At 45.9% G+C, this 16,800-nt stretch overlaps 3 protein-coding genes across 27 annotated transcripts in view; all 3 read left to right on the forward strand.

Moving 5' to 3' along the window:
- The window catches only part of CAMTA1 (calmodulin binding transcription activator 1), an 892,953-nt gene extending 891,252 nt beyond the window's left edge, over positions 1-1,701 (forward strand). For all 19 annotated transcript variants that reach the window (XM_067718873.1, XM_067718851.1, XM_067718840.1 and 16 more), the window contains one exon: positions 1-1,701. This exon is cut by the window's left edge and continues 1,556 nt beyond it. The gene's annotated coding sequence lies outside the window, so the exon portion shown is untranslated.
- A 1,529-nt stretch (positions 1,702-3,230) lies between these two features.
- VAMP3 (vesicle associated membrane protein 3) lies at positions 3,231-12,108 on the forward strand. Its single transcript, XM_067718968.1, has 5 exons — positions 3,231-3,347; positions 5,133-5,214; positions 8,479-8,637; positions 9,426-9,477; positions 10,304-12,108. Coding segments are annotated over exons 1-5 (315 nt in total). The 5' UTR covers positions 3,231-3,345; the 3' UTR covers positions 10,324-12,108.
- Positions 12,109-16,524: 4,416 nt separating this feature from the next.
- The window catches only part of PER3 (period circadian regulator 3), a 63,503-nt gene continuing 63,227 nt past the window's right edge, over positions 16,525-16,800 (forward strand). For all 7 annotated transcript variants that reach the window (XM_067718981.1, XM_067719001.1, XM_067719012.1 and 4 more), the window contains exon 1: positions 16,525-16,704. In XM_067718981.1, coding sequence (XP_067575082.1) covers positions 16,526-16,704 — 179 coding nt within the window. In that variant the 5' untranslated portion in view covers position 16,525. The remainder of the gene's footprint in view (positions 16,705-16,800) is intronic.

Genomic DNA, 16,800 nt, shown 5'->3' on the forward strand with positions numbered 1-16,800 from the left:
GCTGATATTGCTTAAAAAAATTAAGTTACTTTTGCTAAACAGATAATCATGAGATGAATCAGTATATAGCTTAACACCATCCACTCACTCCAACAAAGAACACTTAGAACGGTCAAAACCTGACAAAAGAAATAGGATGAAAAGTAGAAAAATGACTCGTGTTTTCATATCTCCTGTTGGAAATCAGAAAATGTAATAAAAATTGCACAAAAAATAACTACAAATTAAAAGAATGCAAACTGGTCTCGTAGGGATGTCATGGTATATGATTACTATTTCCACATAACGAGGAACCAAAGAAATCTGATGCTTTTAACAACTCAACTACTGATGTTAAATCGAGAGAATAAAGTTCGCATTTGCTGATGCCAGTTTAAAATCCCCAGGTTAAGTTTCAGGACCAGTTGGTGTAAAGCTGAGAGACTAGTTTTTTTCCCCCTTGGTTCTGGCTGCCAACTGTAAGTGAAAACTCAAGGCTTGTTGTGAAGCCTAAACATATTCACAAATCAGCTTTTAAACTGGTGTCTTAGAAGGAAGGTAGATACAAAAAGGTTGTGGTAACAACTGGGGTCAGTGCTCTTGGTGCCTTTTCTATAATTGTACTTGTTTTTTAATTACTTCCTTTCACTGCCAACCTCGAATTACTGTACAGTATACGTCTTACTGCTTGTGATCAGCTGTGATGACAGTGACAGCCCCACAACTAGCAGCCACCTGTACATTTGTAAACTGACCTGACTCAATTTTGTCTTTAAATGTGTGGGTTATGTTGCAGCTGTTGCAGTCCCCCAAATACCTATTATTTTACACAATTTGACCTATAGGAGGACACTTACAAACACACAGTTGCATTCATCAACGGGAAGAGAACGTGAAAGCCAGCTCTTTCAGAATATCCTTTATTAATACTGAATTTGGGTATGTTTATTCCATCTTGGTACAAATAACCGATCTTTTGACAAGAGTAATGACCTCAGTGGATTTGCTTTAACGCTCATTTTTTTTTTAATGTTTCACATGCTACATTATTAGCTGAGTAAGTTAGAAAATCTGAAAGATAAGGACTGACATAGAATTAGGAGCGTTCTTATGGAGGGCATAGAAGTAGGTTCGAAACCTACCCGTGTAACCTACCAGTACAACTGTGAATCCCAGGTGAGGTACAAATGCACTTCCACTGAAACGAAGCATTTCTGACCGCTTTTTCTCGGTTGTGAATCTTAATTTTTGAATATAAGATGATAGGTAAACGCAGCTTTCTTGGATAATCTAAATTCCCAAGTGCCAGGAGTAGGATTTCATTATAAAATTAATAGCTAATCTTATTCTGTCTCCTGAAGATTTAATTGCTATTCTTGTTACCCATTTGAAATCAGCTGTACTGTGTGAACGAAATCGAGACAATAACTAGAACCCCTCTCTGGCTGCACGGTCGCTTATGGCAGTTCCACACAGTAGTTGGCGCCCAATGGGGGGTCCCTGAGACTTGCATGTAAAACTAGTCTAGATGTCTTCTTTTTTGTAAGTTTTATTTTTGTAACTGTGCATGTAAAGCATCATTGAATCAATGGATCTGTTGAAGAACTCAGCTGCTGGAAACCATGCAAAATGTTTTGAATTGCCCTTAAAATATGGAAAATGTTTTCTGAATGCTTTATATTCTTTCTGCTGTAAATTAAAAATGAAGAAAATTTCCCCATACTATGTGTATTTTGCTTTAAACTCAACTGATATTGAAATCCAAGGTGATCAGCACGTTTCACACCATACGAAATCATTTCAAATATTTCCTTCTATCCCGATACAGTGTCTTGACCGCGAACGTTACATAGTTTCAGACCTGTACAGGAAAGAAAAAGTTTCTCACTGGAGCCACTGTTCCTAAAACAGTTACTTGTCAACTATCTTCTCAGGCATCGCTCAACCTATCAGTCATTTGACTAAGGGCAGTTATTGGAGAGATAAAGACACCGATCTGAATTCACCTTTTCAGTTAAAACCCTTTGCAGTTTTTTAAAAGGCACTTTTCAGCTGACTACTAATACCAGCCTTCCTTTCCAAGAGCTCCGTCATCAGTCTCATTCCCTTTCACTGCAGAGCCTCATCTTTTGTCTCCCTGGTGGTCCCTCTTCCATCTAATCCATCCCACTGCTGCTGCCAGAGAAGTTTTGCGTGATAGAGCTCCCAGATCCGTGAGGCCTTGATGGTTTCTACAACCCACTGCACTGAAATGACATTTGCCTTTCTTGCTTATCTTCAATCTTTATTCGGCCTTATTTTCACCTATGCCCCAACCTGCACACCCTGGTTGGTCTGTTCAAACCATGTCCATGCCCACTGTTTCTTTGTTCATGATGTTTGTTCCTCCCATGCCTGGAAAGTTCTCTTTTTAGTTACTTAACCCAACTCAAATCTAACCTCCTCTGTGACACTCTCTTGTTTATTCTAATATACACTAACATTTCCCTTTTCAAATTATGCCATTTAGAGTTGGAAAAGACAGTTTGGTGTTTATTTTCATTTCTCATCTGATCTGCCAGTTGACTTACTGGTGTTCGGTGGTGTTTTGTTTGTTTAATGTAGGAGTTGTCGATGTTGATAGGAATACTTTCAGTAACAACTTAAAGACCTTGCACAGTAACTCACTGCATTCAGATTTTTGCCTCAGCCTCAACCCGAAATCAAAAGTTGAGGACCTACTCTGTGCTTGGGGGTCCGGAAATACAGAAACGTAGAAAGTACAGCCCCTCATGTCAAGGCTCCCATAAACAGATAATAAGATCTGTGCAGTGAAAAATATACGTGTCACAAATGAACACACGAAGAGAGGGAACCTAATCCAATCAACGCCTGTGACAAATACCCTGAATGAACTTCCCCCCTCATTTTGACAAGTTTCTTGGGAAAATATGGCGGTCTCCAGGACCACCGGGTTAATGCGGCACGTTCAGCGGAAGCCCATGGGCTGTCTCCAGTACTGTCAGGGCCAGAGAAATGACCCACGGGCCCAGAATAACGTAAAACGTCCCCACCTTCATTTATCTGCACAGTCCCTTTTCAGAGCCTAATGCACCACGTGCCTCAGCGTCCGTACCGGCGGCGGCAAGGACATGGAGCTGCAGCCCAGAGACCTGCCTCAGCGATCTGCGGGGACCCCCCGCCCGAGACGCCCCGCCCCTTCCGGCGCGCCCCCTCGCGCCCGCGCGCGCCCCGCCCACACGTCGGCCCATCCCGGTGACGTCACCGCCCCCGCGCCGCCCCGCCCAGGTCTCAGGTCTCAGGTCTCAGGTCTCCTGTCCCGCTGCGCCGGTCCGCCGATCCTCGCCCGCTGCCGCCGCTGCCAAAATGTGAGTGACACGGCGCGACGCGGAGCGGCCTCGGCCCCGGATGGCGGCGCCCCGCTGCTGGGACCCCCCCGCCCGGCCCGGTTCCCGTCCGCCGCCTCTCGGACGCTGGCGCAGGCCGCGCGGGCCTTCGCGGGGGGCTCCCGAGGCTTGGGGGCGGGTGGAGGCCCCGGGGGTGCGGACTGCAGACGGGCCAGATCGGTCCCGCGGCGCCGCCGGCCGCGCCGGAGGGCGCCGCGGCCGGCGGGCGGACGCGGAAGGGGTGAGGGCGGGGCGGCCGGGGTTTTCCGGAGGTAGGGAGAGCCGCCCCCGCCCCTCCGCTTCCCCTTTTCCCCTCCTCCCCCCCCCCCAAGTTCCTTAAGGGGAGCTGTGACCACTGCCCTCGTCCTGCAGAGCCTGCTCGCTGCCTGGTGCCTGGGCTGGGCTCCGGAAGTTGCAAGGGAAAAGACCTGGGCCCTGTGTGAAGGCACCTGCGGTCAGAGTGGAGTCTGGCGCAGAGCTGTGCGCCTCCGCTCTCTTTTTAAGCAGAAGCATTCTTGTACTTGAAAACGTGGAGTTTCCCGTGGTAACATTCCCAGAACGCTAAGTGTCAAGATTCACCAGGACCCTGTGTCCCCTCTCCAACCTGCTCATTCCTCACCTACAGAGGAGGAAGGAATGGGTGCTTTTGCAGAGTTCCTTCCAGGAACTAGGGCCACCCCTCTGGAGTGTTCCTGCTTGAGGCTGCTGTTCCAGTAGATCGCGGTGGTTAAAACTGAGATCCGTAGAATTATACAGAACCTGGTCTAAACACAGGCTCCACTGCAGCCAGCGCTGTGGACTTTCTAAACCTTACTTTACTCATCTTTGAAAAGAGGTTAATAGTAGTGTCCCTCTCAAAGAGTTTTGAGGATTAAATGAGAAAATGCTTGGAGAAAATGCACCAGTACATGGCCCTTTGCTATTATCGATCAGACAATAAACTCTCTGAGGGCAGGGGTGGGATCTGCTGCTTCCCTGGTCCTTGACGCGTGGTAGGTATAAAATAACTGTCGGTTGAATCAGTGAATCAGTGGCCGTTGTATGCAAGACACGGGGAAGAGACCTCTAAGACACAGGGGTCTGTGATCTATTAGACAAGGCAAGGCTATATAGTTCTATATCTGAAAAACCAAAGCATTGCCAAGTCATGGACGCAATTAGGACTTCAAAGCCAGAGTGGTCAAAAAAGATCTGTCCGGGGGAAAAATAAAGAATTCGATGAGGATTTTAAAAGAAGTACCTCTTAAGAGAGGGAGCATTGCTTCATCTTACCTTTCCCACTGACGCCCCCTCAACCCCACATCCTGGTGTTTCTGACTCTGTTTCTCTAACTGAATCTATTTCTCCATACTGGAAAAAGGGCATTCTATAATTGTTCATAACTATGAAGACCATTCTTGACACAGTGAAAAGCTCAGAAGAGTACTGAGTGCCTTTAAGTAGGTGTAGGTCTTAAAACAAGTAATAAAAAATGGGAAAGCAGAGTTTACCTATCTTAGGATCGGGTCCTTCAGTGATACAAAGGAGATGCTGTTAAACCTTCACTTCAGACCTTGGTCCCTTTGAACACGTGGGTGAATCTTTAAAGGTATAGAGGAATTAGAAGAGGTGTCATTTGGACCTCTGTTCGTTGATGCAGGAAGGATTTTCTTTTTCTGCTTTAGTTCTGAAATTCCTAACACTGAGGCTTCTCCAGTACATCTTCATACTTACAGAAGTGTGTTCGGAATCCTAATTTACTCATGCTTGTGTCTTTACATGTTTCAGGACTACAAGCGCACCTGCAGGGTCAAGCGCTGCCTCTGGCGGTAGTAGAAGACTTCAGCAGACACAAAATCAAGTGGATGAGGTATTGCCCGGAAGTGCTGTAAACATGAATCATAAGCCAACATGGGAACACTCTGGGAATAGCTCTGTTTAGAAAAAGGATCGTAAAAGTGTGAATGTAAAGTAAATTTTGACTGTCATAAACGTAAAAAAATTTTGTCCCCTACTGTTTTGCAAGCCCTTACCTAAGCTTCTGAGAAGTCATGTCCTACTGGTTTCAAGCTTGTTTTCCTGTGACCGAATCACATACCTAAAGTACAGGCTCTCCTCTCTGAGAACATTCCTTCAAGAATCACTTTGTAATGTATATTTTGCCACAATAAATAAAAAATTAGAGAAGAAAAAAGAACCACTTTATAAAATAATAGAATTTTAAGGATTAGGCCTATAGATTGCGCAAGCCAGGACCAATCCTTCTGACCAGATTTTTCATCAAAATTCTTTCTCCAGTAGTGTGACGTACTAGTTACCCAGCCCAGCAAGTCTCTGTAGATTGTTGCCTATCGACATGCAGAAGGCAGGTGCTGGGAAACTTCTCTAGCCCAACAGATCTGTATCTGTGGAATTCTTGAGTTAGAAGACCCTCAGAGCATCTTTTGTTCTGCCCTATATATGCAGACCTACAATGGAAAATTGTTTGAGAAATTCAAGCTAGTATTAATATCTCCATAGTCCTAAAAGCCATCACTGCTGAACAAGGATATCTTGGTCTTTCTGCATTTAACTGCCTTAAAAAGCAGAGTTAAACTAATATTAGATTCTGTTGTTAAATCATATGGTAATATTTTGGTCTGAAGGTTTTGTTTATGACCTTAATTGTGAAATTTTTACATTTTCATGCTGAGAAACCCATTCTAATTCCATCCTACATGAAACTTCTGTTAACTTATGAAATCAAATTGGGTCCTTTTTCTTTACTAAAGAGAGTTGTTTTGTTTTGTTTTAGATTGAGGTAAAATTTACATAACATACAATTAACCATTTTAAAGAGTACAGTTCGGGGTATTTGGTGTATTCACAGTGTTATACAACCATTCCCTCTGTCTAGTTTCAGTTTTTTTCTCTATCCCTGAAGAACACCCTGTATGCATTTAGTAATCACTCCCCATTCCCCCTTGCTCCCGAATGGTGGCCTCTAATTGGCTTTCTGTTGCTCTGGTTGTGCCTGTTCTGGATATATCATATAAAAGGGATACAATACGTGGCCTTTTGTGTCTGGCTTCTTTCACTTAGCATCACATGTTCTACAAAGTTGTAGCGTTTATCAGTGCATCATTTTTGTGGCTGAGTAGTATTCCACTGCACATGGATACCTCAATTTGTTTATCCATTCATCTGTTGGTGTATTTTTGAGTTTCCACCTTTTGGCTGTTATGAACAGTGTTGCTATAAACGTTTGCATATAAGTTTATATGCGTACACCTGTTTTCATTTCTCGGTTATGGGTCTAGGAGTAGAATTGCTGGATCGTATAGTAATACTATGTTTAACTTTTTTTTTTCTTTTTTTTTTTTGCGGTACGCGGGCCTCTCACTGCTGGGGCCCCTCCCATTGCGGAGCACAGGCTCCGGACGCGCAGGCCTAACGGCCATGGCTCACAGGCCCAGCCGCTTCGCGGCATGTGGGATCTTCCCAGACCGGGGCACGAACCCGTGTCCCCTGCATCGGCAGGCAGACTCTCAACCACTGCGCCACCAGGGAAGCCCTAGTGTGTTTAACTCTTTGAGGAACTGCCAGACTCTTCCATGTACTATTTTACATTCCCACTAGCCATGTCCAAGAGTTCCTGTTCTTCCACATCATCACCAACACTTGTTATTTTCCATTTTTTTGGTTATAGCCATCCTAATGAGTATGCGTTAGTAACTCATCGTGGTTTTGGTTTGCATTTCCTAATGACCAATGATGTTGAATATATTTTCATGTGCTTGTTGGCCGTTCGTATATATTCTTTGTAGAAATGTCTGTTCAAGTCCATTGCCAATTCTTTAATTGGGTGGTCTGTTTCTGGTGTTGGTTGATAAGAATTCTTTATATATTCTGGATATTAAACCTTTGTCAGATACATGATTTGCAAATATTTTCTTACATCTTGTGGATTGTCTTTTCACAGCCATGACAACAATGTCTTTTGATGCACAAAAGGTTTTAATTTTTATGAAGTCCAATTTATCTATTTTTTCTCTTGTTGCTCTTGCTTTTGGTGTCAAATCCATGGCCAAATTCAAAATTGTAAGGATTTACTCTTACGTTTTCTTCTAAGAGGTTTATAGTTTTAGCTGTATACTCAGATCGTTGATCCATTTTGAGTTAATTTTTGCATTTGGGGTAAGGTAAGGGTCCAGCTTCATGAAGTGACTGTCCAGTTGTCCCAGCACCAAGTTTTGAAATTGGAAAGTGTGACTCCTCCAATTTTGTTTTTCTTTTTCAATACTGTTTTGGGTATTCAGGGCCCCTTGGAATTCCATATGAATTTGAGGATTGGTTTTTCCCTTTCTGCAAAAAAAAAAACCAAGCCATTGGAATTTTGATAGAGATTGTGTTGAATCTATACATATGTACATCACTTGGGGGAGTACTGCCCTCTTAAAAATATTAAGTCTTTCAATCTATGAACATGGGATGTTTTCCCATTTCATTAGGTCTAATTCCTTTCAGCAGTGTTTCACAGTTTTCAGTGTGCAAGTCTTTGGCCTCCTTGGTTTAATTTATCGCTAGGTATTTTATTCTTTTGGGTGTTATCGTATGGAATTGTTTTCTTAATCTCCCTTTCATTGCTAGTGTATGGAAGCACGCTCATTTATGGCTATTGAGCTTGTACCCTAAAACTTTACTGTTTGTTTACTAACTTTAGTAGGGTTTTTTGGTAGATACTTTGGTATTTTCTGTACATGGAAACATCTGCAAATAGAGATCACTTTACTTCTTTTCTAATTTGGATGCCTTTTATTTCTTTTTCTTACCTAATTTCTCTGGCCAGAACTTCCAGTACAATGTTGAACAACAGTGGTGAAGGTGGGCCTCCTTGTCTTTCACCATTGAGCATGGATGTTAGTTGTGGGTTTTTCCATAGATGCCCTTTACTATGTTAAGGAAGTTCCCTTCTATTCCTAGTTTGCTGCGTGTTTTTAACTTGAAAGTGTGAGCCCTTTTTTCTTTTTTTTGAATGGAAGTTTGGCTCAAAGTAGTAAAGTGCTGACCTGAAAAAAAAAATGCCGGTAAATTTCACTGAGGAGTTTTGTTCTTCACTCCTTTACGTGTAACTGAGCGTGATCATATTCGTCAGGTGGTGGACATCATGAGGGTCAACGTGGATAAGGTGTTGGAAAGAGATCAGAAGCTCTCTGAGTTGGATGACCGTGCAGACGCACTGCAGGCAGGAGCCTCCCAATTTGAAACGAGTGCTGCCAAGCTGAAGAGAAAATACTGGTGGAAGAATTGCAAGGTAGTTCGCTTTTAACTGGTCTTTACATTAAGTCACCCTCTGTAGTCTCAGGGTAGACAGAGGCTACACATATTGAACTTTCATGAATCTTGAGTTTGCCTTCCCTCGCATGGAAGTGTGGATTGACTCTGAATCGAAAACACTGACTGCATATCCTCTTCCTGTCTCCACAACTGGGAATTCTCCATGTTCTGGGGCCGACCTTCAGAAGCATGTAGAACAGGAGCATCCCAAATCAATCGTAGACCTAAGCCCCTTCCAGCCCTCCACCCCAGCAGAGCCCTGCACACAGGTTGACAGGAGAGGGCTGGGCAGGTGGTCAGTTTCCACGTGGCTGTGAATGGCTCCAGTGTCAAAGGGAAGAGCCACTCGAAAGCCACAGTGTGCTCCATAGAAGAGCAGGAAGCAGCCGCGCAAGGAGCATGGCCCAAAGCAGAGGTTACACAGCTGCGAAAGAAATGTGCTGCGATCAGATCCCTTCCTGGGTTGGAAGTGACACTTTCTGACGTATGGGACAGGCTTAGTAGCCCTTCTTTAGGTGGAAGACAGGTATACACAAAGGCCTATGTAGGGACCACAGATCATTTGAACATGTTATAAAAAGCAGATAAGTAACTTCCAGGCCCTAATTGAGAACATTAAGTTTAGGCTTTAAAAATTACGAATATTTCAGATGGTGGTGCACCTTTATTTCTCCTTCTGTGACTAGAACGATATTATATGATACTCTTCAGTAAGCACGTTAATCTCTAGTTTTGAATATGAAATGGACGTATGTGTCGTTACAGATGTGGGCAATAGGGATCAGCGTTGTCGTCATCATCATTGTCATCATCATTGGTGAGTTCCCTGCTCCAGACTCCTTGCAGAAGCCTCCTCTGCTCACAATTGACTGCATATACAGGAACTCCAAATAAAAGTTCCCTCGGAGATGTTAGTTTATCCCAAAGGTTTTTGTTTTCATTATTAAGTGTTTTAAGTACTTGGGTGCTGAGTCTGAAATTTTCCGATATAAACAGTAATCCTTTGACGTTAGAGAAAATTTACTCATTTCCACTGAATGAGTGGAAGTAAGTTTTCTCTCTGAATATATTTTCATCAGAGGTTTCCTTTTATGAGAAATAGTGTAGTCTAGTGATTAAAAGCATGGACTACCTGTGATCCACCCTAGCTCCACCATCCAGTTGTGTGGCCTTGGGCAAGTAATTTAATATCTCTGAATCTCAGTTTCCTCATTTATAAAATGGGGATAATAATAGTACCTACCTCACATGTTTGTTATGAGGACAAAGCTGTTAATATATAAAAGGTGCTTAGGATGGTGCCTGGCATATAATAATAATAGTTATATAAAGAAATATATATACACACAACTATCATTATTATTATTATGCTCATTACTACTGCTACTGTGTACAATATTGGAACAGCCCATTGCCATTCATAGCCCAGTACGTGAGAACTATTTAAAGAAATATATCTTGGATCCTTTTTTAGACAGCCTCCTCTAGCCTTCCAAAAAATGTAGAAAAGCCACTAATAGGAAATTGGACAGAAATTGAATTTCTGTTCACACTTAGACTGCAGTGTTTGATGTTTATTCTGTATTTGCACTGAACGACTAAACTGTTGTTTTTCCACTTTTTGCATCTCCCCTGCTTATTAGTGTGGAGTGTTTCTTCCTGAAGAACCAGTGAAACTCCAGCCTGCTGTTCAAGAAACCTCTTCAAGAGTTTTGATTTAGAACCTGCTATATTATCAAGCTTACCTACTGTTATATCTAAAACGATTATTTTCTGTTAGTGACTGTAAAGTTTGTTTTCTAGGAAATGTGCCTTTGTTTTGTAATATGCACTCCAAACTAGAGGTGTAGTCAGCCCAGCCCCCATTTTGCACAGTGCCTTTTCAAATTTACATATGGGCTGATGAAGAAGACTTCTTAAGTTGCAGAGTGTAATAACCTAGCAGTAATGTTGTCTGATTAACTGCCAGTGATTCCAGTTAAGGAAATTTGTTCCAAGTTAGCTGTCCTAGTCATATGACATTACCCTCATTTTAAACCTTTGGGTAGTCAGATTCCAATTTGTGCCTTCCAGAAAGAACACTACTGCCTAACACAAATACAGACTGTGCCTTATTTTGCTATTTTTCTGATTCCCTTTAAGAGAACTCTCTACTGTTTATAAACACTGCTGACTCTTTGGCTGTATTTAAAACAAGATGCTGGTAAAGAGTTTTTGCTCCTGCGTTAGATACGAAGATGTTTACTTTCTTGTTACTGTTATGTATCACTTGCTAAAATTATTGTTTTAATCAGAAATAATAACCTCGTTAAAACATTTTTATAGAACTGTGGCTGTGACCAAAGTTTCTGTTTTGCCAAAAAGTTAAATCCCAGTCAGATGTCAAGTCTGTTCCTGGTAGATAAGTTCAGAAAAGTGACCAGTGGGACTCAAGGTGCCCTTCAGAATTAAAATTGTAATATTGTGTGTGAACCTCTGACATCCTGGCAGGCCTTTCTTGCCCTTGAAAGGCTGTAGGTCTTGCGACTCTCCTTCCGACCCAGCATTTTTCCTGGGGGTTAGAGAAGGTTTGAGCTCAACTGACCATCTCATTCCTGTAGACAGAGTTTTACCCAGCCATTTGCAGATTATCAGCTGTAGACTCCAATATGTTTCTAATAATTATGTGACCAACAGTTCTGTAGTCTTCAAGTGAGACCATCTGTGAACTGGTCATTTTCTGGCCCAGTTCCCACGGACGATAGCTTTTTGGGGTTTGTTTCCTATTTTGATCCATAGTCCACTTCCTAAATCTGCCTTCTAAATTATGCTCTCGATTAGGCATTGGTCAGGGGGAACGAGTTTTTACAGAGGATAGCTAACCAGAGACACTTTCTTTCTTTGATGTCACAGACTGCATAAGATGCTGCTTTGGGAATAGCTGTTGTCATCTGAGAGGCTTTTGTTGTGTACGTGAGACTTTGGACATCAGGGTGTGTGGCTTAAGGACAGGAATTCAGGTAGGAATGAAAACAGACGAGGCAGTGAGGGGGAAAGGAGTCTTACCGCCCTGTGGCTCACCGTTAGCGGAATATTCTAAAATTCTTGTTCACACACTAGTTTGTGACTTACAAAGCAACAGTTAAGGTGCACCAGGACCCAGGTTCCATTTCTGTAATATCTGTTCCCCTGATATCAGTGAAATGGTGTGAAGTTGAAAATATGCCTTGCAGTGTGCCCACCTGGGAAGAAGGGAGCAGCTGTCAGTGTTGGGACGTTGGCCCACCCTCGGCTCAGGTCTCCGGCCGGGTCGACTCTGAATCCTCGGTGCTCTCTCCTTGGCCTCGATGCTCAGTCCCACGTAACCCACTGGCTGCTGCGTTAACCCAGGAATACTTCGCCTGTATCTGTGCATTTAGCTGGGAAGTCGCCCACTATAACAAACTGAATAAAGTGTTTATAAACATAACTCAGTGCTTGTGTTGCTTGTAGGGTTGCTGCTCAACCCGCGTCGCCCTTACAGACCCCAAGTCCCCTTCCTCTCTTGCTCTCTCACCAGTCCCCTCCCTGAGGACTCTTGAGTTCCTTGCATACCACTCCCCATGTGAAAAGTGCTTTTCAGTAGAGGAGATGAGTGGGAAACTGGCTTTCTTATGATTCCTAAAACGTTCAGAATTTGGCTTTTGAGTTTCTTAAATATATGGTCTTTCAGAAGTGACTAGTATAGAGCCGGCCGGTATGTGCTGGACGAGGTCGCTGCCCACGTGGGGCGTGGGAAGATGACTTGGGTGGGAGAGGGACGCCTCTTGTTTTCATTCTGCATATCTTTCCCCTTGAATGTACTTCCACTCTTACTCTGCGAGCCCTAGGGAACAATATACTATGGGTGGAAGGAGACTTGCGTATGTTCACAGTAAAATGCCAGTTTTCAGTAGAATCCTGCGATAAGCAGGTTGACGTTTTTCCATTGCCTCGGATAGACAGTCACTGCTTTTCTTGTCTGGCGTGCGACTGCGTCCCTGGGAAAGCAGTAAGTGTGGAATCGTGCCTTTTGTTCGGGAGCATGATATAATGAAATGCGTGTGAACTTTCGGTGCCATTTTCAAAGGAGAATCTACCCTAAAGCGGTTCCTCCTTCTCTGCTTCTCCCTTAAATGTCAGGGTTCCTTGGGGGCCAGCGTTCACCAGAAGGAAACATCCCCTGCCCCGTGCCCCTCCTCCGATCATTCACAGTGTCTGCTCCAGAAATGGCACGATCACCGACCCAGTGACCACACTAGCCAAATCCACTGGACTTGCCGCTCTTTTTGGTCACCACCTACGTCACTCAGGATACGCTGGAGGGGTGCTATGTACCAGACGCCTCCCAAATCGCCACGGCTCAAAGTTTTTTCCTTGCTCGTGCTCTGTGTCCCACGCCAGTCAGCAGGGAGGCTCTGTCGTCAGTCCCTGAGGGGTGGGGTGAGGGGACTTCCTGTAAACATTCGTTTCCGGTTATCACTGCGGAAGGAAAGGAAGGGACTGGCAGGAATTGTGCACTGGCTCTCAACGCCTGCGCCTGGAAGTGGAGCCGGCACGTTCTGCTCACGTCTGCTCACGTTTCATTGGCCAAAGCAGGTCAGGTGACCGTGGCTTACCTCAGAGGTGGGAGGGAGTCCTGTCTGTCACCCAGAGGAGAAATGGAATGTTTGTGAACATCTTCCTTTGTGTCAACAACTTCAGTCAAAGAATGGGGGCAAATTCCCCGTGTCTTGTATTTTCTAATGACTTGTGTCTCTTACACGATAATTCTAGATTTGCATCACCAATAAAATGTTTCTTAAAGTATGGCAACTTTTTTTATTGGCTCTGAATGATGATTCATTATTTGCTTTAAAATTGACCAGACTCGGGCTTCCCTGGTGGCGCAGTGGTTAAGAATCCGCCTGCCCGTGCAGGGGACACGGGTTCCAGCCCTGGTCCGGGAAGATCCCACATGCTGCGGAGCAACTAAGCCTGTGCGCCACAACTACTGAGCCTGTGCTCTAGAGCTCGTGAGCCACAACTGCTGAGCCCGCATGCCACAACTACTGAAGCCCGTGCGCCTAGAGCCCGTGCTCCGCAACAAGAGAAGCAATGAGAAGCCTGCACACCGCAACAAAGAGTAGCCCCCGCTCGCCTCAACTAGAGGAAGCCAGCACACAGCAACAAAGACCCAATGCAGCCAAAAATAAATAAATAAATAAAAATACCTTAAAAATAAGATAAAATAAAATTGACCAGACTGCTTAGTGCATTTAAAAATAAGCAAACTTATTTCCAACTGAGCTGCTTTTCATAGTAGCAGAAAATTCAATCTGTAAAAGTAGAATTTACTAAATAAACCAATTATGGCATAATTATTAGAAAATAATTTTTTTTCCCTCATCCTTTAAATAGCAAGCTAAGTGCATTTAGAAATCTTCTACTTGGCTTTATACCGCCAAGACGGACAATCCCCTGTTGGGAGAAGTGCCTGCCTCTGGCCAAGGCTCTGGATCCCCAGCCTCATGAAGGACTTCTCTCTGGCAACTGCCTCTTGTCTGCAGCCCTTCCCTCCTGCGTCATTCACTTCTCCCTTCTTATTGGATCACCCCATCACTTAATAGTGATGCCCACATCCCTCCCTCCGGCCAACAAATACTTGTCTATAGCTCGTCACAGCAAAATTCCTCCCTATGTCTTCCTGTAGTCATTGCCTCACATCCTACTTTTCTTCAGTCCACACCACTGAGACGTCTTTAACCAAGGTCACCATCTTGCTGAAGCCCAACAGGAAATTCTCAGCCTTTGTCTCACTCTGCTTATCACCAGCATTTGATAAAGTTGCCAGCTCTCTTCTTGAAATGCTTCGTTATCAAGCTTCCAGGATCCCACACTCCTCTGGTTTTCTTTCAGCCTCATCTATGGCTCCTTATTCTTTGCTTGGTTCTCTGCCTGACCTCTGAATCTCTGTGTGCCCCAAATCTTGGTCTTTGGCCCTTTTCTCTCTATCGGCACTCTCTCACTGACACCATTTCACCCATCACTGTGAACTCCATAGAGACTCTGACGACTGCCAAATGTAAACTGTATCTCCACCCCCGGCTTCTCCCCTAAGTTCCCAGCTGGGAGATCCAATTGCCTACCTGACCACTCACTCCACTTGGATGTTTAGTGCGCATCTCAAACATGGCATGTGGAAAACAGTTCTCTGTTCTCCCTTCATCAAAACCTGCCATCCCCAGACCTGCACTCAGTAAATATTTGCTGAATGAATGCAGTTTAACAAAATAGAGATTCGGAAGAGAGTAAGCACCATTTGGAGAAATAAGGTGGTTTATCCAATACCTAATATGAACAGTTACCACACTTCACTTTCCCCTCCTCTTATTTACAATTCCTTTCATTCATCCAACCAATACTTAAGATTTCTGGTGTACCAGGCACCGGAGAGGGGCGGAGTTCTACATGGCACCTTCCACTTCGGAGGAGTCGAGACACAAATAAAAAGAGTCTTCCGACGGTGTTTTTTAAAGGCCTTCTCTACACCTTCCTTTCTCAAAATAATGTCTTTTACAGACACTTGTCTTCCTCCAGTTGCTAAGTGAATCTTTAACTTTAGGAAGACCAGGGAAATGTTTTAAGCTTCGCTGTCAGAATTCCGCTTCTGAAAACCGGGTTTGATCTTTCCAGGGCTGCTACACTGCCGGGTCCTCACAGCCCCTCACTTAAGAGTCCGCAGGAGCGAGAGCAAGAAGGTCGTTAAGAAAAATGGAAACGACGGGAACCCGAGAAGACGCAGGGAAAGCGCTGGGACGTCTGCCAAGCGTGGTCCCGATCCGCCCTCAGCGCTGCGCCGCTCTCCCCAACTCTGGAGCTGAGGCAGCCGCGGCCGCTCACGTGGAGGCCGCGCCGGCCCCGCCCACCCCGCCGCCCGGGGCCCGCCCCCTCATGACTGGCGGCTCCAGCGCCCTAATCACTGCCGCGCTCGCTCCAGCGGCCCCCCGGGGCCCATCCCCCGGGGCCGGGAGCGGGGCGGGGACTGGAGCCTCCTCAGGGCCCCTCTGCCACCTCCTTACGTGCCAGCCGGCCGGGATTGGCCGAGCGCCGTCCTCCGGCCGACCCCCGGCGTTACGTAAAGAGCTCCTGGACCTTTGCCCCGCTCACACGCCTCCGCTTATGTAACCGGGGCGCCCCTGCGCGGGTCCCGCCCCCAGGCCAATGGGGGTCCCGCAGAGCCGGCAGCGGCAGCCAATCGCGCGACCCGGGGGCGGGACCGCGTCACGTGGTGCGCGGGGGGTGCGGCGCCCGCGACCGCCCGGCACGCTGCTGGCCTCGAGACTGCGTGGGGCCGGGTCAGCTGGGCAAGCGGCGGCGCGCGGGTCCGCGGGAGGCGGCGGCGGCGGCGGCGGGTGAGGGCTCGGCCCGGGCGGGGAGGCCTCGGGGCCCGCCGGGCGCCGTCGCCCCGAGCCTGTCCTGCGCTGTGGGAACTTTGTGCTTCAAGTTGCCCCTTGCCGGGTGCGGGTCCTGGGTGCACGCCGACTCTCGGGGCGGCCGGAGCCGGGATCCCCCTGGGGCTGCCCAGCCCGCGAGCCACAGCCGAGCTTCCAGCATCAGATTGTGTTTCTCCTGACACTTGTCACCTTTGTTTCCACCGTCCCCCTCCACGGTGGACCTCCCGTGAGCGGAGACGTCCAAGACTGCAGGGAAATACTGGGGAGAAAAGTGTCCCCGGAGGAGCAGAAAGAGTACCTCTACTTGCCGGCTTGTGATGACTGACATTTTCTCTGAGACGATGGCCTGGACCAAAATGAGAAGTACATTTCCGTCGCCCATCGCAAAGTAGCAAAGTAGCAGGCGACAGGCTGAGGACTGCCGGGCGAGCGATGGATCCCTGTGAAGATCTGGAAGTGTCCGGTGGTAAATCTCAGGACTCCAGGCGGAGGCAGCCTCATGAACTTGAAGGACCACAGGCCAGCGGTCCTGAGGCGCTGGGGAAGGACTCTGCTGAGATGTGGAGCCGGAAATACCAGCTGCGGAGCAAATACGTGCAGACCAGCAACAGGTGAAATAACCTGATGTGTTTGTTGTTCTCTGCTGGGGTAGTAGAGGGGAAAGGCGGGCTTACATCTTTCTATATTTTGTTTGTAAGCCTAGGAAA

This window comes from Pseudorca crassidens, chromosome 2 (assembly GCF_039906515.1).
Source record: "Pseudorca crassidens isolate mPseCra1 chromosome 2, mPseCra1.hap1, whole genome shotgun sequence".
Classification (NCBI taxonomy): Eukaryota; Metazoa; Chordata; class Mammalia; order Artiodactyla; family Delphinidae; genus Pseudorca; species Pseudorca crassidens.